Source organism: Galeopterus variegatus, unplaced genomic scaffold, assembly GCF_000696425.1.
Source record: "Galeopterus variegatus unplaced genomic scaffold, G_variegatus-3.0.2 Scaffold163, whole genome shotgun sequence".
Taxonomy (NCBI): domain Eukaryota; kingdom Metazoa; phylum Chordata; class Mammalia; order Dermoptera; family Cynocephalidae; genus Galeopterus; species Galeopterus variegatus.
The window spans coordinates 862,009-889,322 of record NW_007726274.1 but is presented as its reverse complement, the minus strand read 5'-3'; the positions used below and the strand labels follow the sequence as shown (position 1 = coordinate 889,322).

Sequence of the window (27,314 nt, the reverse complement as noted above, 5' to 3'; positions counted from 1 at the left end):
ATGGTTAGAGCAGTATCCTAAGTGTGGGATCTGCTATTTTCAGAACCTAAAGGGGACCATCAGATATTGTGATTCCTTCTCAGTGGCGGGAGGTATGAGTTGAACTAACTTGCCATTATCTTCAGAAGGGCAGTCCCAACATGCCCCACATCACTGAATTTCTAAAACATACACTGATATGACAGGCCCTGAATAGTCATAGGCTTTATTTCCTATTCTGTGAAGCACATGCATGTTACTCAAGGCCTACAGCATAGTTGCTACTTCTTGCTAGTTCTTAATGTAACTCAACAATATAGTTGAGTTACAATGAATGTAACATTCTTTGTACATTCTTTGGAATGACCAGACAGTCTGGATCCCTTCAGACTCTATGATAATAGAGGGTAGAAGAATTAATAGCCCTGGGAAAAGATCACAAATATTCTTTGTTGTTCACCCCATGTGACTGCAGACTGCTTCTTCTTCATCTTGATAGGGATGGAAAATAACATATTTGCTATACTAAAGGCTGCATACCATATACCTGACATTGTGTTAATCTGCTCTAGCAAAGATACCACACCTGACACAGCATCTGCAATTGGGGCTATTATTTGAATGAGTTTACAGCAATACACTGGCCTCCTCTAGTGTTTTTGCAGGAGCCAAAATGGTGAATTAAATGGGGATATGATAGGGAACACCATCTCTACATCCTTTAGGTCTTTAAGCATTGCATTAATCTCTTCCTTTTATTCTAGGATGCAATATTGCTTTGATTTACTATTTGGGTAGGTATGTGAGGGTTGGAGAAAGAGAAGTTTCAGAAGACTGCACTTGGTCTTTCTCATTACAATAGCTTCTACCTTACTGACCAAGGAACCCTATAAGGTATCTATCAACTACCAAGTATACTCACTTAACTTTTTCATTCAGGGACTAAGGAAATTACCAAGTGTGGGTCCATGGACCTTGCAGGTACACTGTGAGCAATCACATCTAGTGGATGTACTAGAATCTCCACTCTAACAACAAGAGGTCCCATGTATTTGGGTAGTCCTCTACCTCTACTTGGGTAGTTCTTATGTCAACATGGGACCTGCTTTTAACAGTCCTCAAAATACTTGGGTGGTCTTCTACCCCAATACATGATGACCTGAGTAAACAGCTAATGACCTTTTGGGGAAATAATGGGAGAATCACTACCATATATGCATTCTGCAGTATTTGAATGGTGTTTCCCGCTGGGGACCCAGGCTTTCCTTCTATCAGTGAGTTCTGGATTTGAAAACTGATTCAAGTCTGGAAGCAGGTAGCATATCTTTTTAATTGGGTAGCCGTACCCAGCCTTTTGATCATTATCCTTGGTTTCTTTGATTGTAAACAATAATTTTATTGGCTGTCCATTTATCTTAGCCCTAGAGATGCCATGCTTTACTAACCATCCCCACAGTTCTCTAAGAATGTGGTCCCTTGGCTGCACTCCAACCTTCTCACACATTGCAATAGTTGTAATCCGCGTCAGTGAGATGTAGTTCTCCACCTTCTAAGAGACCTCTAGGTATGAGCAGCCCACTCTATCCAGAGATAGCTTATTCCATCATTAGACATCCAATTCTGGGGAAATTCTTTCTTATGCAGCAGAATATGCTTACTGTAATTTCTGCCCATGTGACACACCTTTAGCTATTTGAAAGTAGCTACCATGCAAAGCCTCTTCCTTACTTCACTCAGGATGACTAATTCCTCTTGTTTCTAGACTAATCTCAGCAGTCAGGCCTTCACATTCACTCAGGAGGTCAGAATGCTAATCCCAGATTATCTGGAGGGGAAATGGAATGCCTGTGCCCCATTGAGGTGAGGCAAAATTATAATAAAATAATAATAATAACAAACAGATAAACGTATGAAGTGTTTGCTACATGCCGGGTCCTGGGCAATACACTTCACTCACTTATCTTCACAAAACCATTCATTTGTGCAAGAAATGTTTATTAAGCACCTAAATCATTCTAAAAATTAGGAATACAGCAGTAAAGAATACAAAAACCCCTGCTCTTACAGAGCTTACATTCTAGAGGTGGGAAACAGGCAATAAATAATTGAGTGCTATATATAGTATGTTAGGTATTGAGTGTTAATTAAAGAAAATAATAAAATGAGGAAAAAAGATAGAAAACACCAGATGGTTTGCAAGTTTAGATATTATGGTGAAGGAAGGTCTCACTAAAAGGTAAATTGAATGAAGACCTGACAGAGGTAAAGGAGTGAGCTCTGTGGATAACTGGGGAAGACTGTCCCAAGGAGAATGAATAATAAGGGCAAAGACCCTGAGGTAGGTATTATTATCTCCATTTTATAGATGCTTAAATGACTTGCCCAATGGCCCATTGCTTGAGGAAGGAGCCAGGATTCAAATGCAGTTCTGCTTGACATTAAAGCTAATATACCACATACCTACCCACTGATGGGGTGTAAATAACGTTAGATAGTCTGGAAATGCTCCATTTTATAGGTGATGACACAAAAGCCTAGAAAAGGGAAGTAACTTGGTCAGATGAACACATGTGTAGAAAGGCTGAGCTGCCACTAGGGTGCCATCAGTCCCACTCCACATCCGTGCCTCCAGAATCCAGACATTTATCCTCTGGCTGGAAATGTTTCCCAGACCAATTAATGGAACTGGTAAAACTTTATCAATGTGTTTTGCTGATAGGTATTTTAAAGAGTCTTGTCTTGATCCAACTGCACTAAACTATGTCTCTGAGCTCTAGTTTCTCTCATGGGCAGGTGTGGGTTAGTAACAGAGCATAGACTATGTATGGAGTTAGACACATCTGCACTTGAAATAGGCTCCACACTTTTGTAGCTATGTGCTCTTGGGCAAGTTATTAAACATCTCTGACTCCCAGTCTCATCATCCGTAGAACAAGAATAGGAATGCCTCTCAGGGATATGGTGGAGATTCAATGAAATAATACAAGTTCTGCACCTCACACAGTAATTGGTACATGGGAGATGCTCTAAATGTGTTCACCGTCTTCTCCCCTATGTAGTTAGTTGTCTGTTTACATGCACAACTCTTGCTTTCTTAATTTATTATGATTTTTTGAGTTCAGAGGTTGTCATATATCTAGCTACTCACCACAGTTTATATTATATGGTGGTGTGTAGTGAATGCTGAAAAGTGATTATTTGATTGCTGGAATAGTGGGGAAGAGAAAGTGATTATTGCTTTGGGGCTCTGTCAATGCACAGTCGTCTAGTTACAACATCTGCCAGCCCACTGCTCACCAGAGTTGTTTTGGCTGATATGATTGGCCAGCAGGTATCCTCTTATTTCTTCAGAAGTCAATACGTGTCATTGAGGAAGAGAGGCCACTTTTCAGGTAGAGGAAGATATTTCTTCAGTCAAGGGAAGAGGAGTAGCTGTCATCACCAGAACATTCAAACAATCAGTAGGTTCTTGCAATTTCCTGGTAAGAAGGCAAAATTCCAGTTTAACTCACAACTTTAACACCCTCTATCCACAAATCTTTCATCAGGACTGCTATCGAAGAGTCAAATTGACCGACTTCAGTTTTTATTTCTTTTGCCCACCCTCTGGCAAGATCTCAATGAGCAGCTAACAAGCTGAAAATAGGTGAAGAAAAAGGCCTGAACCTAGATGATTCAGGAAATGGCTCATCAGACACCAAAAATTGAAGTTACTTCTTCATTCATATAATGCGGAAAAAAAACTCTTTATGATAAATATTAGGAATAGTTTGATAGAGTAACCCATTTATAATTTCCTTTTAAGAACAAAAGACATTCATTTTTGTAGCACTTTCTCCTACATTAGCTTGTTTAATCTTCATAACAACTCTATAAAATAGTTATCATTATCTATGTTTTACAGATGAAGCAATTGATCCTAATGATTTTAAATAACTAGCTCAAGGTTGAACAGCTGGTAAGATGCAAACCAAGGACTTGAATCCACATGCTCTTAATTGGATTCCAATGGTTTTCCTCTGCACCTTGTTTTTCTGCCTCCATCTAAAAAACACTGATGCAGAACAATCTCTCCTGACCCTATCATAGGTCAATGAAGGTGAAGAGGGAGCATTATACAACTGTCTCCTTTTTTTAGTGAATCATACATAGAACCAAGCTTTAATACAAAAAATGTTGTGAGAGAAAAAATGGTTTTTCAAAAGTTAATAATGCATCTAAGATTAACTTGAACTTATCGCTGAATAGCTGAGAAAAATTCAGAGACATGACACTTTAGTCCTAGTCACTAAAAAAGTGGAGGGCGTTACTTTCCCCATTTTGTGGCTGGGGATCAAGAGGAGAGAAAGAGAATGTATAGTAAATATGGGAAAAGAACCAGTAATTCTAACTTCTGAACTCAAATATTGACTAAGTTTGGCCCGACAAGCTTTTTTAAAATAAACTAATCTATCAATAAATTTCCAAAATATTAATTAGATACATACATTGGGCAAATATTAGAAGAAAATTATGAACATAAAGGAATTTAAGAAAGTTAGGGTGATAGAGTTATAAATATATTTTCCCTATTTTCACATATGTTGCAATGATTTTATATTATTTTGTAAAACAGTAATTATATTCACTTTACTGTGTGCTCAGGAAGTACCCATTTGCCTAGGGCTAGGCTACCTCTTTACATCAAATTCCCAATATGACAATTGATTGAATTGACACTGTTGGAAGACAGATTTCTCCTGGGTTGAAAGCACTAGTAACATCTTATTGGTGACATACTGGTATGTCGAATGGGGTCTCTGGAATTAAAACACTGCACCTGAAGACTGATGGCCCCAACTTCTCTACTACTTCTCTTAATGAACACTGAAGTGGAGCTTGATTTTTTTTTTCCTTTTATTTTTGGCTATGGTCTCTGGTCACAGCTTCTCTAGCAAGGTTTTTTTCCTTTTATTTTTATCTTAAGGGCTCAGAAGATTTTTTGAAATCAATTATTTCAGTAAATTTGCATAATGCACTAACCTGTGTAATTTCTCATTTAGTTCACTAGCTTTTATCACTCCCCATTTAGCTTAGAATGCTAGAGACTGAGGGAGAGAAGACAGCTAACTTGTCTGCAGAAGAAGAAAGTGAGGCTTAAAAATGTTCTTCCAAATTTACAGTATGTAACATAGCACAGCATACATCATGTTTTTCCAATTATAATAGCAGGCTGCCTTGTAAAATAAGTACACCTGTTTCTCTTCTCAGTTTTACTGGTATCCTTGATTGTAATATTCTAGCCATTGGTATTGAGGGCTTAAGAATAAACTTGAGCTAGAGCGCTTTCACATTTGATAGTGAGAGACAGATACCGTACGTGCATGAACTTACACATGGACAATTTTAGTAATAGGTTTACATTTCACTTATTTTCTTATGGGAGAATATTATCTCATGACTTCAAAGTCTGAAACAGAATCTATGAAATCATGTTTTTCCAATTATAATAGCAGGCTGCCTTGTAAAATAAGTACACCTGTTTCTCTTCTCAGTGTTACTGGTATCCTTGATTGTAATAGTCTAGCCATTGGTATTGAGGGCTTAAGAATAAACTTGAGCTAGAGCGCTTTCACATTTGATAGTGAGAGACAGACACCGTACGTGCATGAACTTACACATGGACAATTTTAGTAATAGGTTTACATTTCATTTATTTTCTTATGGGAGAATATTATCTCATGACTTCAAAGTCTGAAACAGAATCTATGAAATCAGGAGAAAAGGGGGCCGTGACAATGAGGGACACTGGTGACAATTTCACATGCGCTCCCAGGGACTCGCAGGTGCATCCCCTCAGAAGATGCACCCTGAGTGCCGTGTTCAGGCAGCACAGTCTGATACAGTGAGAGGCCTGGGCTCTAGCCCTGGATCTGCCAATGATCATCTGTGTGATTTTGAGAAAGTTGCCTTATATCTCTGGGTCCTCTGCCTGGTTGTCAAGGAAGGGGGTTGGACTGAAGCATCATGAAATCATTTGGATTCGCATGCAACTGACTCTGGTTAATTTAAGCGGAAGAGAGTGAACCTGAAACCTGTCAGGAAGCTGATAGAATTTTAGGAAGCCTGGATAGTTAGTCTTGAAAAAAGGATGAAACCAGGACAGTTTGGTGGGCAGGGGTGAGGGGTGGGGGCTGATAGTAGAAAGGATATAGTGTGGTGGCAGATCTCACTGGGGTGAGTTGCTACTAAAGTGAACCAGCTCCTGATATTCTTTGTCCGTCTCTCCGCTCACGTCCCAGAGTTCTAGGACAGAGGCTAGTTGGCCTAGGGTAAGCCCATGTGCCCACATCTCAGCTAGAAGATAGCAGCCCACTTAATTTACAGCCTCACAAGACTGCACACAATAGAGAAGAGGCTGTTACCAAGTAAAGGAGCAGATGCTGGGTAACCAAAAAATTGTAGATTTATTGGGCGGGCCTTTCCTTCATTTCTTCCTTTTTTCCTTCTTTTCCCCCCTCTTTTCTCTCTTTTTTTTCCCTTCCCTTCTCTTATCTTCTCCATCCTTTCTTATCTCTCCCTCCACCCCAGCTTTTTCTCTAGGGTTTTTCCAAATATCAACTGGCTTTTATACTCTGAGAAGGTTACATTTTAGCACACAAGGTGAGCTGTTCTCTCCCCCCAAAATCCCCATTTTTCTCCACACTCCCAGGAGGATTAGGCTTCTGGTAGGAGGAGAAGAGGAGGGTTGCTCTGGCTGCAGCTGGGTACTGGAAAGCCAGAGAGCAGCAGTGCTTATGAGGACCAGAGCCAGGGAGGGCTGGGAGTACCAAGCTTGGAGCAGATGGCTAGGGGAGGCGTTCACCAAAGACCCCTAGCTACTGCTGCTAGACAGAGGGGTTTCTTTCAGAGTGTTCCCATTAACACATTTTCTTGGCTTTAGCCTCATGGCTGCTGGGATGAGTGGCTTTTTTCCTTTTCCAAACTGTCCTTATCAGTAATGCAACAATAGCTAATTTAATTAGCTGACCTGAATGGCAGCCAGTTTGAGCTAATTTTGTTTTGCTAGTGCTCCCTGGTACATACAGAACTGATAAGCAGACTTCCCTCCAGTCAAACAGTAGAGTTTGAGAGGGGGCAGTGAGAGTGACAATGGCTCCTCCGAAGTTCATCCTACACCTGTGGGATTTAGCACTTGACCAAAGGCAAGTTATTCTTGAGTCAGTATTCCCCAAGGGCCTGTCAAATTTGTCAGCTGAACGAGATAAAATAGACAACCAGGAAATTGCAAAGGCACGGTGCCCAGGATGAGAGTGCTGGGAAAAAACATGCCCCTTAGCAGAAAGAACATTTGGCCCAAAGATCTGGACATCGGCCACTGACTGACCTTCCCCAAGTCAATCCACCTCTGTGTCTCAGCCACCCGATGCCTCATAATAATCATTGTCCTACCTCCTTCCTAGACGTGTTGTAGCAGAACAATACAACGTAGATGAGCGTGCTCAGATACATATAAAGAACCATGCCAGTGCAGAACATTTTGATAATTAGCATACGACCATGAGTGTTCTGTTTCTCAAGGGCCGGAACTAAATGCCATCCCTCTTTGTGTCTCTAGCATCTAACATGAGGTCAACACAGAGAAGGTGCTTAACATGTGTCTGTCAGTGGAATGACAGAGAGATGGGGGTATGAGGAGGAGATGTGTAGAGATAGCTTGAGGTACAAAGACGTCAACACACAGCTAGCCGAACGTTGTAAAACAAACCTTTTCAGGTCAGTATCTTAACCCTCTCCATCCTTGACAAAAGAAAAAGTATCAGAAAGACACAACTATTTATGTCAGATTTGTTCTCAATACATCAAAATATCTCTTGCATCCCACTGGCTCCTCTGTCCACCATTCTCCACCCCAAATCCTTCCAGTGCTACTGCCCCACCCAGGACCACACCCAGGGTGGGCTTCTGTGTTTGCTTTGGGGTCCTTTCCCCTTTAAGTTCTGCATTTCCATTGGCTACAGATTAGAGTTTGCATGAACTCACGTGGACTAAATGGTATACGCTTCAAATGAGTAGATTTGAAAAAGTTTTGACTAGAAAAGATCTATATGATAATATTACTCATTCCTGTTCCTTTAATATGCCTTCTGATACTGCACTCACGTGGACTAAATGGTATACGCTTCAAATGAGTAGATTTGAAAAAGTTTTGAATAGAAAAGATCTATATGATAATATTACTCATTCCTGTTCCTTTAATATGCCTTCTGATACTGGCATCTGGTCAAGTGTGTTTTAACCATGATGACTACTGTGTGGACCATTTATTCTCACTCCATACTTTCTCTGTAGGTGATCTCCTCCACTCCATGACTTCAATTACATCCTCCAGGCTGACAACTCACAAATTCTTATCTTCAACCCTGACCTCACTCCTGCTCTCAGTTACCTGGAAACACAACTGCCTGTTGGAGGTTTCCACCTGGATCTTCTATTATACCTCGAATCCAAGATGCCAAAAGTCACCCTCATCACCCAAGTTTACAAAATCCGTTTGTCTTAATTCTCTGTTTTGTGGGCAGTCCACGTTTTCAAAACCAGAAACCCAGCCTTCCCTTCGTGCCAACTTCCAGGTAATCATTGAGTCTGTGGAGTTTGCCTTCTAAAAACTTTTGAAACTTTTCTTACCACTGAAAATATTTGATTTATATCTTTTATCCCCTTCCTCCTACTCTAAATAGGAAGTTCTCAAAGGTAGAGATCCTGTGCATATCAGGCAAATAAGAAGTGTTTGTTCACCTCAACTGAATTAAAATCTCCCTTCCTCTGCTTCACCAAATTCCAAATCTTTAATGAATGTCAATTATTATATGTAAGACAACTGAAGATGTAGCTGAATTTTTTCATTCTATTGTAACAGCTATTCCAATGGGGTTTAAATTAACAGCCAATCCCCAAATTCGAATACGCTCTAGCTAGGAATGGTCAGCTTCAATAATGGACCTACTTTCTGGGCCTGCTCTAAAACCTGAGGCTCATACATAGAATATTCGGAAGTTTCTCCAATGCTTCCCATCAAGGTAGCCTGTGCTCTGGCTGCCATAAGTTTTTCTTTACAGATTCCTTGTCTTTGACTCTCTCACAGTGAACCCTAGAACCCTAGGGTGAATTACTCTTCATAAATTCAAATTACAGGTATATGCCGATGCTACATTTAAAGTATTTGGTATCCCTTGATAACAACTGGTGTTCCAATAATAAATTTATTATTTTAGTGGCCATTTCTCTAACTTTTACTCGGTTACTGGTCTTCATATCAAGATATTTTTTCCTACAGTGAGGCCCCTAAAACCCTAGGGTTAGTGAGTGATGTAACTGTATATTGAAAGGTAGCCAAATCATAATGAAAGTAAAAGAGTCTTGGGCCAGAATGATTCAATTCAAATTTTGATTCTCTCTCAGTTTCCTCATCTGTAATATGGGAATAATAATGTGCCCACATACTTCACAGGCTTCCTGTGAAGACTAAAAGAGCTAATTGATATTATCACATTAAGTATTCTACTTGGCTCAACATATGCAAGCTATTGTCACATTAACTTGATACTGAGGACCTAGGAGATATCAAAGAAATTTTGATGAAAAATTTATTTTTATTATTTTAACTCTTTAAGTGCAAAATCAAGAGCTTTTGTACAGATTCTGTGCTATGCAGTTTGCCTATATTACCTCATCTAAACTTCACACTAACCCTATAATGTAGTTTAAATCATACCCATTTCACAGAAGAAAAAAGCAAGTCTCAAGACAGGTTAAGAAACTTTCCACTTGGCCCATGGATAATAAGTGACAGAACTGGAATTTGAATTCTGGATTGAGTCCAAAGCTAAAATTGAATAAAATGCATACTAATTATTCAAAGTCCTTATGTCTCTGTAAATAAAACAAAGGAAAAGAAAACACTTGGATGAATCTCAAAATAATTATGCTGAGTGAAAGAAGCCAGATGAGTATATACTACATGATTTCATTTATACAGAACTCCAGAAAATGCGAGCTAAATATAGTGACAGAAAATAGAACAGTGGTTTCTTGGGGAGGGGTTAGGTGAGGAGGGGTGGGAAGGATGGATTATGAAGGAGCAAACTTTTGATGGTTATGTTCATTGTCTTGGTCATGATGATGACATCACTGGTGTGTATGCATGTCAAAGTTTACCAGATTGTACACTTCAAATGTGGTTTATTGTATGTCAATTATGCTCAATAAAGCTGTTAAAAAGCAAACACCTGAGCTACTTTTATATCCTCAAAATCTGGCACCTTAAACAAATGGCGATTAATCATTATTTATAAAAACATAGCCCCATAATGGGCAAAGAAAAAGCAAATCCTCAGGTATCAAGACAGCTGAGTTCATAGGTGGTATAACTAGGTTACCAGACAGTTAAAAACCCAGGCTCTGTGGACCAACCTGGTTCTCATCTGCTTGCCCTTGAACTAATGTGACTTTTGGCAAAAGAACAAAATATTAGTGTTCTCATCTAAAGTGAGACACTTAGAGGCAATAAAACTTGTTTCACAGAGTTGTCTTAAGAATTAAATGAGATAATGTACATAAATCCATTAATGGGTTATTTGGCAAATGGTGATCCCTCTATCAATATTTGCTAAATGTTCTTAAGGTGCATGAAAGGTCTAAATGAGGCTCTACCAGACTCTGATGTCCAGGGTGAGTTAGGTGGACATCACGGGCGAGGAGGGGCAGTTATTTGGTGTAGCCCCAAAGGAAGATGGGACTCTCATCATACAAACGTGTGTCCTAAAAGGTCCCAGCATTTGGCGGGCTGTGATAAATCATTCAGTCAGGCTCTCGCTCTGATGTCCAGGGTGAGTTAGGTGGACAGCACGGGCGAGGAGGGGCAGTTATTTGGTGTAGCCCCAAAGGAAGATGGGACTCTCATCACACGTGTGTCCTAAAAGGTCCCAGCATTTGGCGGGCTGTGATAAATCATTCAGTCAGGCTCTCTCTGATTCCCTGAGGGACTCTCCCCCTCTTCCAGATCCCACTCCAGAATGCAAAAAGGAAAACAGCAGCTATAGCACTGGGGTCAATCTTTCTGCTTTTCTACGGAAAATAGTAATGCATTCTGCTTTATTCTACTCTTCCATTACCTTAATGTGCTGGCCTGGAGGATAAATGAGATAATAAACACGGAGCACCGAGCAGAGCAGTGTCTGGGTCACAGGAGGCGCTCAATAAATGTTAATTCCCTGCCCCCATTCCCTTATAGATTAGCCCTGACTTCTCAGAAATGCAAATCCCTATGCACTCACCTAAGTCCACTTTAAATATCCTTGCATAGGAGCCTTTTTACTAGCCCCTTAAAGCTGGCCAGAATCCCTCTCCTCTGCCTCCTCTACTAATTGTCCCACAGAGACCAAGGAAAGAGAATGCAGCAACTGGCAAGGAGGCCCGAGCCCCCAAGCAGAAGAGACCGCACCGCACCGTTATTGAGCTTTACGAACGTGGAGCTCATTCATCTTCACGGACGTTGCTGCGCCATCCATTTTAAATGACATGGAAGCCGACCCGTTGATCAAGATCAGCATACTACTATATTATTATGATTATTTAGCATTTACATAACACTCTATTTGCAAAGTGCTTAATAATAATTTATTTATTACTTCATCTAACTACTCACTAATGGAAAATTCAAGAGGTTGTCCTGAGTTCATTGACCTCCACTCTGGAGACACCTTAGGCCATTTCCAATAGCTTGCCTAAATGCCTGCAGTAAAATATTTTAATGAAAAACCATTTGGTGTGTGTGTATACATAAAAGGATACCTATAAATATATACACACACACACACATACACATAGTTATAGGTATCCTTTTTTGGCATTTGTAATGTATCTCTTGAGGCAAAACTCTTACTTTACAATGGATAAAAATAAGCATTACTATTATTATAAAGTGACTGAAATAATCTCTCTCTAGAACTTACATAGAAACAACTCAAGATTAAATTCCAGTTCTGTGGCAGACATGGAAATCATGCAAATGCACCATTCATATCCCCTTTCAAGAAAGGGCTGATTGCCCAGCTCCCAGGAGAGTGGTCAGCTGACAGTCTCTGCCTGTTAGAGCCTTTAAGGTCCTGCTCAGGTGGTCACTGAGCGTGGTGGTGGTACGAGGGGATGACCATTTCTGCCCAACATGGGACTCATCTAAAGGGTGGTTTTTGTTCCGGAGCTCCCTAACGGGTGGGCCGAGACTTTTTCATGTCTGCATCACTATTAGATGGCATCCTTGCCTGATCATGCTTCTGTCACTTTCTTCCTCCCCAGGTGTAACTCCTCCATACACTTTTTCAGTCCTAACTTCACCTCAGAACCCAGACAGCTTCCCAGAGAACCCAGCCAGCACAAACTCTGATGCTAAGCCATGTCATTTTAGGCAAGCGTGTCTCTGGACTGCAGACTTTTCACCAGCACAGTAGGGGGAGGGGGCTTTGATTCTTTCAAAGATCTTTGTATTTATTCTGTTCTGTGATACCTGTGAATCTTTATGGAATAGGTTTCAGTATAAATTCTGTCTTTAGCCTCTAGGCAAGAGGGTTTTGTAGTGGAGGAAGGTTTTGGGGAAAAAGCTCACTGCTTCAGAGCCCCCCATTTTCCTACCTACAACAAACTGTAATGACCCACCTCTGTTAAAATGTGCAGCAGGCAGAGGATTATGAGTGTGGATTGATGTGTGTGAAAATTATACAGTAAGAACTTATTTGTAGGTATCAAATATTTATGTTTAAAATTATATAATACACAATAATGCATATAATGAAATAAATATTATTCTAACACAAGTGATGTAATACATGTGCATACAGAAAGTATCAGTCAGGATGGGGGATCTCACAGCAGAGATAAATGGGGAAGAGAGGTCTCACTGACAGAAGGAGAAAACAGGCTCTGAGGGGGTCTAATCCCTGAGCCTGATGATCCCCAAAGTTCTTACATTAACTTAGACTCAGTAGGGGGAAGAAAAACTCAGGTGAACCACCCGGAAAGGGAACAGCTCCTTGGACAGTACATAGCTCAGAACTCTGGGAGATGCGACCCCCTTATCAGCCGCTCAGACTTGTCACCTGTGAAGGTCTGTTTTTAAGGCAAGAATAGGAACAAAAGGTGTGTGCCCTCTCCCTTCATGTCCTTATTTCTTGTTTTTCTTTTTTATTGTTGCTTTCTAAACAATCTTTGAAAGAAGTCTGGTCTCTGACTTTTTCTGGATTCCTCAGTGGTCTTGGGTCAAATGTACCTACCCCTCAAAAAAACAAAAAGCAAAACAAAAAACTGTTAAGAAACTTAATTAAGGTTTTTGAAATTAAAAGCCAACAGAATTTATTCCCTTCTGTAATTAAAAAAAAAGCTGTTACTGTAAGGCCCATGTATGAGGTGGTCACTGGGCACTGGTCATGACAGTCACATATGTAAATGGATGTTTACAGTCTGAGGTCATACTGGCTAAAATTTTAAAGCATGTTTAATAATACTTTGTGTAAATTCATAGAGGACTGATCTATAATTAGGAAGCATATATGGGAGGTTTAAGACACTATCAAGAAAGATATCTCTGGCTTTCCTTCATTGATGCTTTTAGAGGTCTGGTAAAAGAAGTCACCCCCAATTCCCCCCCCGCAAAAAAATACTACTAAGAAAGCTCAGCAATATTCTCAGGCAAGAATCCAGACTCAATTCTTTAACCAAGGGCTTCAGAGAACTTAGTAAAAGAATCTGGGACTTTCAGAAGCTGACATGTGTTGACCAAAAACAAGTCACACCCCATTCTCATCATTTACTATTTGATACGGGGCTCATGGAACCCCTTACCAAATAGTAAATGATGGAGTTACTCTAATTGTATTTCTTCAAAATGGTGAACAAAATCCCTCTTGCTTTTCCTTGGGATAATGGTGAGTAATATGGAAGTAACACAGCAATCAGGGGAAAGGAATCATGCTGAATGAATCAACCCCCAGCCCGAAGCATTCTGCCCTGTCCTGTTTAAAATATTAATTACCGGGATAAAAGCAGAATAGTAGAGTGGCTATGCACATGGCCTTCAGAGTCAGGAAGAGCTGGGTTCAAATCCTGAATCTACTGCATACTAGTAGTATGTCCTTGAATACGTCACTTAACATTTTTGAGTCACAGATTCCTTGTATATAAAATGGGGATCATAACACACTTCATAGAGTTGGAATGAGAGTAGAATAAAAGAATATGCTGTGTAAAGCACAGAATCTGTCGGAGAGATACTCCAAAAATGGTAGCTCCTTGTCGCACGTTAAACACATTGTCTGAGAGTAATGAGCTAATATGTTGGATGACAAAATCAGGATCCAAAAAGCTCTCACCAGGCTGGACTCAAGAACTAAATCTAATAGGATGGCATTTAACAAGGATAAATGTAAAAGTACTGCAATTAGATCTGAACAGCAAGCTGCAGAAATGGCCGGTGGGGAGATAGGACTTATCAACAACACACCTGAAAAAAGACTTGGGAGGATTATGTGGCTCTTTGCTCATTAATGGGTCACTGGTGTGAGATGGCTGCCAAAAAGGAAATACAGTCTTAGGCAGCGTCAGGCAAGCACATTGTCTGGAACAATGGGAGAAATAATGTCTGTCTCCTCTGCCTCTCTCTGAGCACCATACTTTAATAGTGGTGGTGATAAGGTGGGATTTTTCTGAAGACACAGAATCAGGATAGTGAGACGACATAACCCCTTTCAGAGCAAAAGACAGCAGAGGAAAGAGAAGCCCAGGGAGGCTCAGGATTTGGGTTCATAAACATTTAAAAAGCAGTTATATGCGTGATGGATTAGACCCCTTGTAAGAGCAAATGTCCAGCTCCTTCTCTGATTATAGTTGCTCACGACAGAACGAGGATGGTGGGAGGGAGTTACAGAAAGGTGGGCTGCTGGACAATATGTAGAGATGATACCCCTAACTGTCAACACTGTTCCTACGTGGGGAGGGAGGGAGCTCCCCGTTACTGGAAGGGTCCAGGCCAAGGCTGCAGGACTGCTTGTGAAGGATTTCTTAAAGTGATCACTGTGTCCCCTAGAGCAGGGCTCAACCTGCGGCCCATCCGCCCTCAGAAATGGTTTGCAAAATGTTGTAGTATGTGCACGAGTACATTTTGCTCTGGGGAGTAGGTTCATAGCCTTCTTCAGATTCTTTATAGAACCTGAAATTCCACCCCAAAAAGATAAAGATGAACTGAGCTGGAGTATTACTTCCTTCAACATGTATTGAACATTTACTATCTGCTATTAGACCAGGTGCTGGGGACACAGAGATGAGTAAGATATTGTCACTACCCTTGCAGAGGGAAACTTCGAGTTAGTCATTTGCTTTAAATAAACAAGTGTAAAGAACATTCTTTATTTGTGCTGCGATAGAGAATGGTGTACAGTAGAGCATTAAGGAAGAGAGGGGTCCATTCTTCCTGGGAGGAGGTTCCTTCCAATTCTGAGATTTGGGGGCTCCATGACAGAAGGTAGGGAAATGAGCTTTGGCCGTCTTCGCCACTTTTTGGGGACAAGTTATGGAGCTTTGGCCATCTTCGCCACTTTTTGGGGACAAGTTATACTCACGAGCTCATCAAGGACTCCTAGGGAATGCAGAGGTGGCAAAATAGTAGCCATCCTGAGAAACTCCGGCAAGGCTCTAGGAATCACTAATCTTCAGACCTAACCACTCTCCAAGACCCCGTTGAGCTTTGGCCGTCTTCGCCACTTTTTGGGGACAAGTTATACTCACGAGCTCATCAAGGACTCCTAGGGAATGCAGAGGTGGCAAAATAGTAGCCATCCTGAAAAACTCCGGCAAGGCTCTAGGAATCACTAATCTTCAGACCTAACCACTCTCCAAGACCCCGTCCCACCTGTCCATGATGGGGCAGGGTCACTAGGATGTCCTAAAATGAGATGCCAAGAAATTTGTAGGAAACTGCTTTTGATCAGCTCATGAAAACCCAAATAACCATCTGCTTGTGCCTGAGCGCACACCCACATTAAACTGCCAACCTGCTTTACATTTATTTACATGCCATGTAATTCCTGCTTTATTGGGCAAATAAATTGGAGGCAGTAATATTCACCCATCAAAGCCTACCTGGCTTCCAAGGCCTGGCTTTTACCCTACATCCTTCAGAAACCTCCCCAGGTGCACTGCCCACTGAGAGCACTCTATTATCTGAACCCTCACCGTACTCTGTGTGCTCCTCATTAGGCACCTACTGTTTACCATGTTGTACTATTACTTAACTGGTCTCCCCAGGTGCACTGCCCACTGAGAGCACTCTATTATCTGAACCCTCACAGTACTCTGTGTGCTCCTCATTAGGCACCTACTGTTTACCATGTTGTACTATTACTTAACTGGATCCTATGAGAACATTTTGTCTAGTTTTAGACTAGACAAATCTTCCCTGATAAGATCATCAGCTCTGCAAGGATGGAGCACCCGCCCGGTCCTTCTCCTCCATCTTCCATTGAGTTTTTCATGGGGCACATTTCTTCAACTTACTTTCTGATTTGTTTGACTAGAATCACAGAATGTTAGAGCTAAAGGGATGTTAGAATTCAATAGTACAAACTCCTCATTTTAAAGCATTTGAAAGTAAAGTCAGTAAAGTAATTTTAGGATGAAAATAATTAAAATTACTTGGTCATAGAGCTTGTTAGTAGGAAAATTGAGGCTAGCACCTACATCTCCTGAATTCTAAATAAGTGGTCCTCTACTTAAACCCTCCAGAGTTTTTCCTCATGTCTTTCTGAGTAGAATTTGTAGTCCTGACAATGACCCATGGGGCCCCTTAATTACCATAATGACTGTTCTCCCTCTTGCTCTCTCTGCTCCAGCCACACTAGTCTCCATGCTGTTCCTTGAAAGACCAGGCATGCTCCCACCTCAGGACCTCTGAACATGCTGTATTCTCTGCCTGGATTAGTTTTGCTCCAGATATACATGTGGCTCATTGCCTCACCTCCTGTAGGTCTTGTTCAAATATCACCTTCTTAGTGAGGCCTTCCCTGGCTAAATCAACTAAAATTACATGCCCCCATTTCCTGCCCCAGCCAAACATTCACTCTTTCTCATCTCTGCTAATTTCTCTTTAGCAGGTATCACTCACATTCTATATATTTTACTTATTTATCCTGTTTATGTCTCTTTCCTCTCTGTGTGCTCTCAGAAGACAGGGATTTTCTGATCTGCTTCATTTAGTTATCTATCCCCTATACTTAGAAGAAGCCCTGGGACATAGAAGTGCTCAGTGAATTCTTGTTAAATTGGAAAAGGCAGTGCCAACTGGGACAGAAGCCAAAGCCCAGGAGTTTCAGCATGAGATTCAGATTCAGAGACATGTGAGCCAGTGGCCAGATAGGTAGACATATTCCAGTCCTCAGGTCTTTTCTAGAAACCTGCTAGAGCTACATGGAGCCAAATCTGGGAAGTCAACCTGCCTCCCCCTGGCCTATAAGAGTTATCCAAGCTTCCTGACAAGCACAGCAGAAGCAGGCAGATGGATCTAATGGGTTTTTAACTGCAGATATGAAATTGCAACATTCAGGTTTTTCAGTGGAGTAGAGGCCCCGTGGACCACCCACCACTGTCAGCTGTCATACAGCATTCTATATAAACCTCAGCGACTGAATGGAAAATCTCAGGCTGTTCATGTTGTGGAATCACTGAGATGGTATTCAGGTTTTGTTAAAATAAAGGCTCATTATTAATTCATGCCAGAGACACAAGAACCAACATTTAAACTGTCAGAGGCCCATCTGCCAATGGCCCAGAGAACCCTCCTCACCTGCCAGCCAGGGGCCACCAACCACACTTAGAGAACCACTGACAGATGAGGAAACACAGTGCAGGTTCAGAACAATTCAAACCAGTAGCTGCTCTGACTGTGAAATTCCTCAGCTTCCCAGAGTTATCTGAGCCACAGAGGTTGTAACTGGTTCCTAGAGGGAGTCACAGGATCTGAATCATAACCCCCATCTGGTTTTCATCTGAGCATCACCTGGGGGAAGGTGCCAGGATCGAAGACTCTTGGGGGTCTCTGTATCAGTCCAGATCTTCCCTGAGAGCCTCTCTAGACTCCTAGCCACTGTGACTGCTTAAAGAAAGCTAGGATTCTTTAAGGGCCAGTGAGACCCAGGCCAGAAGATTTCTTAATACTTGTTGACCCACATCAGGCATTTTCCAAGCCAAAATGTCAGATGGTCCTTCCTTTTGCCCTGCCCATCCCTTGGACCATATTATTTGCAAATAAACCAGGTTTCAGAGGGCATGGGAAGCCTTTCTCTCTCCATTTCCCATATACTTTAAGTAGGGCCGCTGTGGGTGGGGTGACCATCTGGATTCAGGTCCAAACACCAACTCAGAGCAAGAAGACTTCCCAACAAAACCTGGATCCTTAATTGTCAAGGTCAAGCTGCTCCGTGCACAGAGACGTCCAGCTTGGTCATGGGCTCTCTTCCCTGTTGGGAGGTGCAGAACCGGGGCCTCAACGCTGCATTGAGGGAGGAAAGAACGTCTCCGTGCAGACACTGGTTATAGAAACAGACCCCTCTGAAGTCACCTCTAGCTCTGGCTCACCTGCAAACCACTAGCCGTTTTCTTAAGTTGGTGTTGTACACGAGTGGAAATCTAAGCTAGCTGTCAGCAGCACTATTTTTTCTCTTCCTCCATATTCTCTTCCTCCCGCATGAAATGCTTGGGGCCCACCTGAGACCTAACATTTGTCTGTTTTGAGAATAGATGAGTATTTATTAGAATTAAACAGCTGGGAGCTCTGTGATATTTAGACGGGTATTAGGAGGAGTGTATAAGAAGAAGATAATGCTGAGTTTTTTTTCCTGTAAACCAGTCTGGGCTTAGTTACTGAGGGGATTTCTTGGGTCTCCTGTGAGAGCCAGATACAGTTAATTTCCTGCAAAAGCTGCGGGCTGGGCTGCACTGATATTGCAGTGTTATTTAGAATAGAAAGGTCAGGCCTGAGATTGAATAATCATTGACAAGAAATCCATGGGGGATACGAAGCAGTTGGTGAGCAGTGACTGAAGCCTTGTCTGACTCATCCCCCACCTCCCTTTCTTCCTGGGTATGTGGCTGATTCTGGAGTTTATTTATTATTCTTTGTGCAAGAACCCTCAGAGCTAATGGGAGAGGTGTGATGGGTCAAAGAGGGACAGCTTTCAGGCCAACTACTCCAGATGGGACACTCCACCTTACAGACTGGGCATACCTGCTCCAGGCCCATTTGCCTTGGGCACCTGCACATGAATTTTCAAATCACAGATGGTGGCTTTCTCCTGAGTACCTTGAAGCACTTTGTCCCTAACAGGACATCTTTTTCTGCATGGTCTCTAAGCTATAATTTGCATAGCTCGATTTTATAGCCTGTCCTGAGTGTGAAGCCAAATGAAGGATGTTGGGAGAGCACAAAGGGGAATCGGATGGATGGAACACCTGGTATGTGTCAAGCACATGTTGTGTCCTTAAATATGGTATCATTAATCCTGGCAACCCTGACATCCTGCTTTACAAGTGAAGAAAAAGCCTCAGAAGGCTCAGAGAGGTGGAAGAACTTGCTCAAGACCTCCCAGCTCTTAAGCAGCAGAAAAAAAATTTAAAACCTAAAGCTCTCTGGGAACTGAGCTCATGCCCTTCCTCTGTGTCATCTCATAAATTTCCTAATCTCCACTGTGGACTGTTTCCCTGATGCTGTCCTCCTTCCCTTTAGTCTAGTCACCCTAGAGGGTTTCTTAGAAATCCATGTTTTTAATCAAACAGTTTCTCTCTTGCTGAAAACCATCCATAGCCACTGTAGCATGAGTCAGATCCCACAAATTGAATGGCATAGGGTATGTCCAGCTTGGAAAAAGGAGGGCTGGGCCAGGGGACTTCTGAGATCCTTTCTGAATCTCGGGCGCTATATAATTTATTTCTTTTAAAATTATATGTATATGTATTTTTAAAAATTTGGCCTTGGGATGACTCTTCAAAGCAGAGTCATCTTGCTTAATTAAGGGCACAAATAAAATAATGACCAAATCATTCCTCTGCCACCAACTGTGAATTAGCATTCAGGTTATGGTTAAAGTTATTTTGAGGGTCATGACTAGAGTCAGGTAAGAGTCGGTGTTCACGGTTCTGGTTAGAATAAGGGAAAAACGGAAGGTGTATTGTTATAAAGTCAGGATCAGCATGAAATCTCTGTGGATAGCTCATAATCTGGGTAAAATTATCAATAAGAATGCCATTCGAGGATGAGTTCCTGGCACAATGGCTTTGAGCCACAGCTTGTTTGTTGCTGTCCCATACTGTCACAGAGTATCTGGCATCTGGTGACACTTCCTGTGCTTTCCGTGACTCCATGGCTGGGTAATGGGAAGGAGCTGGGACAACAGCCTCTTCTCCAGGTTGCCCACCAGAAGACACAAGCTACAAACGGGTAAGAGTCAGTGTTCACAGTTCTGGTTAGAATAAGGGAAAAACGGAAGGTGTATGGTTATAACGTCAGGATCAGCATGAAATCTCTGTGGATAGCTCATAATCTGGGTAAAATTATCAATAAGGATGCCATTCGAGGATGATTTCCTGGCACAATGGCTTTGAGCCACAGCTTGTTTGTTGCTGTCCCATATTGTCACAGAGTATCTGGCATCTGGTGACACTTCCTGTGCTTTCCGTGACTCCATGGCTGGGTAATAGGAAGGAGCTGGGACAACAGCCTCTTCTCCAGGTTGCCCACCAGAAGACACAAGCTACAAACATGAGGATTTCCAGTGTGTGATTAGATTACTGACTCATCTGCTTTACCCAGTTTATGTAAATTCAGCTCCTTTGCTGAGATGCAATTTGATCACTGTTGCTAAGCCAGTTACAGAATAATGAACAGAAATACCTACTTGGCTTTTTTGGGTTTTAAAATGTAGATTTTTAAAATAGTACACATTTTTAAGGGCCATGATCCAGTGGCTGGTATACTGACTAGAAGCTTGGAGTTCTAAGTCTTATCTCTAGATTGGACTCCCCTTTCCCCTGAAAGAATTGAGATAGCTTTGTGCCTTAAGTCTATTTTCAGAAGCTATGGAAAATGCAGGGACTTGTCACAGCTTAGTTTATTTGTTTAAAAGGTTTGAGTTCTTTAGTACAGCAAAGATGTCTGCTATTACCTCTCTCTCCTTCTTTTCCTGAGCTCCCAGTTCCACCCCTGGGCAAGAACTGTTTCCATTCTTCCACCTGTACCTAGATTCTGGCAGTAAAATGGCTAGGGCAATGCATATGTAGAGCAGGAGCTTGCATGCTCTGGTAACAAAATAAAGTAAGAGGTGGTGTTGCACAGTGGTCAGTAGCTCAGACTCTAAAGCCAGACTCCCAGCTCCTCTGCTTCGTATTTTCGCACCTCTTGGAAAGTTGCTCAACCTGTCTGTATTTCAGTTTCTTCATTTGTAATGGATGTAAGATAGTAGCTACTTGTGCTTGTTGAGAAAATTAAATAGGTGAATATGTGCAAAGCCCTAAGAACCGTGCCTGGTCCAGTACAAACACAATAATGTGGAGACAGATGTTTTTCTGCCTACTATGCATTTACACCTTCAAAGCACCTTTTCCAATATCAAGCACTCTGGCACGCACCGGAATTAATTAGTGGGGAATTGGTGGTGATTTGTTACCCAGCTGGTTCAGGTGGAAGTGGCAGTCCCCCAGGATCTCAATCCTGGATCTTCTGGATGTGATTCCAGAAGCAAATCTTGAGATGTGCCTTTGAGGTTGCTTTAGAGTAGCATGAACTGATTCATTCAATCCACACACATTTAATGAAAACTTGCTGTGAGCTGGGTACTTCCTTGAACAATTTACTCCACAGACCTCCCATCTCAGTTTCATTGCCTACAGAATGGGAATCGTGGCATCTGCGCTGTCATACTCACAGCTGTTGTGAAGCAGCAAAGAAATGTGACAACACACCTCATAAAATGCTAGACAAATCCATGGTGCTGATATTATAACCATGCTGACTGTCACCCTCTGTAGGGTCATGGCCCTGCCATCAGATGGCAATCTCCTCAATGCAGTAGATCAGACTCGAGGAAGTAGGTACTAGATCAGACAATGACCTCAGGAACACAAGCTCCATGGCACCATCTGGCATTCACTTTGCCTTTGATTTATCATTGCAGATCCATCCCCATGCAACACCATAAAGGTGGGCTGTGTGATGCCTTTACTGCCTGGCACAATGTGGAGCAGGGATGATCTGAGGCATGGAGGGACAAGGTGGAGAGACTCACCTCTGCCTTCTCAGCACAGGTTTCTCAGACTGGAACAAGCCACAGGTGCTGCCCAGAAGAACTTGGCCATTCTAGCTGCCCTGGAATAGGTCTAGCTGAGCCCAGGGCAATAACAGGACAGCCAAGGTCCAGCCAGGTAGGACGTGTTTCTGTAACCCCTCTCCCTGCCCTCCCCCAGTTTGCTCCAGTGACTGCTGTCCCTGAAGTTTATAGGTATCATTACCTGTGAAAAATCTGTTCCATCTGAAGACAGTCGGGGTTGGGGATGGGTGGCAGATTGCAATTTAATGATCATATTAAAATATGCTAAAGCAAACAAATAAATAAATAAAAAGCCCAGCAGCCTGGAGTGCCACAATTCATTCTGTGGGCAACAGAGGCTGGGGCTCCAGGGATCAGCTCGTAATTCACCCCACAGGCAGGTTTAGGAGCCTGTTACTGTATGACCACAAGGAGAAGCAACTCTCAGAGAAAGATTTACACTGAATGGCACTGTAGGCTGAAGGGCTAGGGGCTGGGAGAGCAGAGAGATGTGGGAAACGAACAGGACCTGGTGCTGATCATGGGAAAGAAACGGGCTCTGAGCTTCCTCCTACCAACAACAGTGGCCCACATCTTTCCCCTCCTCCAAGTCTCCCCTAGCTCCTCTACAACTCACCACACCTGAGTCACTCTACCCCATGGCAGTTAAACATAACCTGATAATACCACTTATCATAATGCAGGGTCATTTTCTATTTCTGTATCTTACCAGACTGTGATCTCATGAAGGAACAGAATGTGAATTCCTCCTCTCACTATCCCTATGTGGAAGGCTGAATGAATGAACTGTTGTTGGATCAGCGCTTGCTCTCCTCATTGAGAACTGCTTTGTGCAGGTGCTCTGGGGGAGCGAAGAGACAGGTGCACGTGCGGCATGGAGACCCCCTGTGGTCCTCCCCTTGCTACCTCTCTGGCCCCCTCGTCTTCCTCGGGCACCCTCCCTTGCTCTCTGTGGCCTGCGGGCAGGCACTGGTACCTGCTGGCTTTCCTCCTGCAACACAACCTTTGAGCCTACTATTCTCTCTGCTTAGAACTCTCTTTTTGCCCACCATTAGACATTTAATTTATCAGTTTGTAGCTGCAGAGGCAATTCCTCAAGAAGACATCATTGACCCTGTTGACTAATCCTGTTCTCTTTAATATAGACTCTCATAGGATCCCATATCTTTTATTCATATTACCCATAGAGGTTGCAGATTTACACATACGTGTGTGAATAAGGGATGGATCTTAGACACTCCCACTAGAAAGGAAACACCCTGAGAGCAGGAACTAGGTATTTTTATTTTTGCTTGTCATCCCAGCGCCCAGAGCCATGCCTAGCTCACAGTAGGGTCTCAGGAAATATTCCTCGGTTAGAGGAACAGTTGGATCTTAGACACTCCCACTAGAAAGGAAACACCCTGAGAGCAGGAACTAGGTATTTTTATTTTTGCTTGTCATCCCAGCACCCAGAGCCATGCCTAGCTCACAGTAGGGTCTCAGGAAATATTCCTCGGTTAGAGGAACAGTACCTTTCCCTGGGGACCTCATCATCTCATGTGAATCGAACATCACTGAAGCCCCCTTCCCCTGCCCCCCATATCCTATCACCCCACAGCCCATCACCTTTTGCCCTCCACTGAACTGTCTACAGTTATTACAGCAGCAGATCTCCACGAAGCTAGAATGGAAAACCGATTAGGGCAGCTCCCCGCCAGGGCCCAGCACGTCTGTGGATTGTTGTTGTGTCTAAATGAAGAGAAGAAGGGTGAGGAGATCTGAGATAATCATTCATTTTCCCCCTTTGGGGAAACTTTTTTTTTTTCATTCACACTCAGCAAATGATGCTCTTGTACTAATAACAAATGTCAAATGCTCTGCCTGGGACTTGGGGGAGACAGAACATTAGCAAAGGAAGAGCAATTCAGTGAAAAGGACAGAATTTCTGTTTAAGGATGGGAAAGCCAAGTAACAAATGTCACCAAGAGACTCCAGGGAGACCGCTTTGCATCAACCACCACAACTACAGAAAAAAATAAATACATCCGCGACTGCCTTTGATCGTCTCGCGCTCCCTGCTCCCTGGATCTTCCATGGGGTTTTCCTCTGTCACTTTGACAAGAGCCTTAGCTCTCAACACTGGAGCATCTATGGGCAACTGTCCTGCCTGGACGGAGTGCTGGGGACATAGCCAGGGGTGGGGGTGGGGGTGGGGAGCAGCAGTGGGAAAGCCAAGTAACAAATGTCACCAGGAGACTCCAGGGAGACCGCTTTGCATCAACCACCACAACTACAGAAAAAAATAAATACATCCGCGACTGCCTTTGATCGTCTCGCACTCCCTGCTCCCTGGATCTTCCATGGGGTTTTCCTCTGTCACTTTGACAAGAGCCTTAGCTCTCAACACTGGAGCATCTATGGGCAACTGTCCTGCCTGGACGGAGTGCTGGGGACATAGCCAGGGGTGGGGGTGGGGGTGGGGAGCAGCAGATGAAGCCCTGCACTATGACACTTTAAACAGCGTGGCACATAAGGACACCACATCCCCAGCTCGTGGTGGTTTGACTTCTGGTAAATTTCTTTGCTCATTTATTCCTTTGGCAACTGTGAACCGAGCTCCATGATAAGTGTGGGAGTAGTTGTTCAGTCTTCTCCCATATGAGACTGGAATTGGGAGAATGTCTTATTCACCTTTTTATTCTCACTGAGTGTAAGTGTTTGTGAACTGCGCTGAAATCGAGGTGTTCTCAGTTTAGAAGAGCAGTGGATGGGTAAGTGAATAACCACAACACAGTACCCTGAGAGCTACAGGAGAGGGTTAAACAGAGTGCTGTGGGGCACTAATACTCTATGGGGACACTGAGGGATGGGTGACATCGGCACTGAGCCTTGACACCTGGGAAGGCATTCCAGCAGGAAGGAAGTCATTTCAGACAGAAGGGATTGCATGTGTAAAGTCAGTTCCTAGAAAGCAATTGGACTTTACTTATACTGAAATTTTCTCTGGGTCCATGCCACCATCAGCTCTTGCACACAATATTGTGGTCACCTCCTAACTGGTCTCCCTATTTCCAAATTTGGTCCCCTGTGGTCTACTTATAATCCTGTTGCCAGAGTCATTGCTGTTAAAACTTAAGTCACATCACACTACTCCTCTACCCCAAACCCCCGAAGGCTTCCAGACTCACTCAAAGGAATAGCCAAATTCCCTCCCAGGCCCTAGAAGAGGCCATAGATAGTCTGCCCCTCCGTTCCACCATTTAATTTCCAGACCACATCTTTTACTAGTCTTCCCCTCCTTCTCTCGGATCTGGCCACAACAGGCTCCTTACAACTCCTTAAGCCTTCCAGATGTGCTCCTGCCTCAGGGGCTTTGCACAGGCTGATCTTTCTGCCTAGAATAATCTTCTCAGATACCCTAATGGCTTACTCCCTTACCCTCTTCAGCAGTGTGCTCAAAACGCCTTGCCAGTCAGTCCTCCAGACCATTCTGTCTTGATTCATCACAACACTTCCATCCTTCTTTCTTACCTTTCCCCCCCAGCAATGACCACCACCTAACACACCACTGGGTTTATGTATTTATTTTGTTTACTGTCTGTTTCCCCTGCTACTGGAACCTAGCTCCCTGACAACAGAGAATTCGGTCAAGGTTGTGTTCCGAATAGCTAGTCTAGTGCCTGGCACATGGACGGTGGGGATGGGGTGGGGGGTGTTGGTTCAATATTGGCTAAGCGAAGGAATAAATGACTAAATAATTACAAATAACCACGTGTTCACACCAAATGCTGGCAGGGATATGCAGGCCTGTGAGACAACCCAGGCTCTCATCTTAGAAAGAATTAGAATTCTTGAAATAAATCGCAGACTTGTAGTTTTGACTTGTGGTAGGAAGAGCTGCTCTTAAACAAAACAGTGAGGTCATGCCATGGAAGTTTGTCTTTGTGCCTGCTCCATACTTTCTTTGAGATCCCTTATCTCTCCTAGTGCCCCTTTTTCGACTTCTTCCTGCCAAGGTGCTGAGATCTCACTTTAGGAGATGTCTGTAATGGCACATTAAAGGCTTCACTCTCTCACCTCCTCTCCTTCCCCCACTTCCTTAACATTTCTCCTTTAACCTCTTTATCTTCTCTGCATTCTGTCTCTTTCCTCCCATTTTCTCTCGCTCTTGCCCTTTCTTCCTCCTCCTATCCCTTCTCTCTACTGTTTATTTCCTTCCTTCCTCCCCCGTTTCCTCTCTCACCCTTTTATTCCCTCTCTTCTTCCTTTTTTCTTTTCTTCCTTCCTCCTTCTTCAATTGTCTGAGCAAGTACTCACTGTTGCTTTGTTCTGTGTGTGACAGAGGTCTGGCCCCCTGAGTCCTAGCAATATTATGGGGAGATAAGATATCTAACAACCATTCAAGGCAGGGCCAAAGACACAGAGGCATGCTGGAGGAGCTCGGAGGAGGGACACTGACTCCAGGAAGGAGAAAGTGTTCGTAAAAGAGACAGAAACCTGCCTGAAGAATGAGTCTGTGAGTGTGTCAAAAAGATAGAAATAAGCTTAGAATTTCTAGGAAAGCTGTGAGAAGTCTGGCTGAAGCCAGAAGTTTTTTATTTTTATTTTTTTCCTTCTTGAACTTACAGGAAAAAGAAGGAAAGATTAATGAAGCCCCCTCAGAATTCAGAATATTTCTTTTCTATCATTCTAACATTACTCCTTTACCTGTACAGAACAACATACATTTACATATGGATAATTTAAGAAAGCAATTGCTGACTAATCTTAGTGATCTTGTGCACTGCTGTAGTCCAGCGATCATCTGCTAAGTACTGGTTGAGTTGGACGGAGTTAAATTCCTGTGTGACTGGGGAAGGTAGAGTAACAATAATCCAATAAGGCCTGCGAAGGTTTTTTTTTTTTTTTCCTTTTTGTCTTTTTTACTGGCCGGTAACGGGATCGCAACCCTCA

At 42.8% G+C, this 27,314-nt stretch overlaps 1 protein-coding gene across 2 annotated transcripts in view; it reads right to left on the bottom strand.

The window, feature by feature from the left end:
- Positions 1 to 1,957: 1,957 nt before the first annotated feature.
- Positions 1,958 to 27,314, bottom strand: part of PBX1 (pre-B-cell leukemia homeobox 1) — a 320,819-nt gene continuing 295,462 nt past the window's right edge. For both annotated transcript variants that reach the window (XM_008594462.1, XM_008594449.1), the window contains one exon: positions 1,958 to 3,458. Coding sequence is in view for 1 of the 2 variants with exons in the window: in XM_008594449.1 (XP_008592671.1) it covers positions 3,438 to 3,458 (21 nt within the window). In the remaining variant the exon portion in view is untranslated. The remainder of the gene's footprint in view (positions 3,459 to 27,314) is intronic.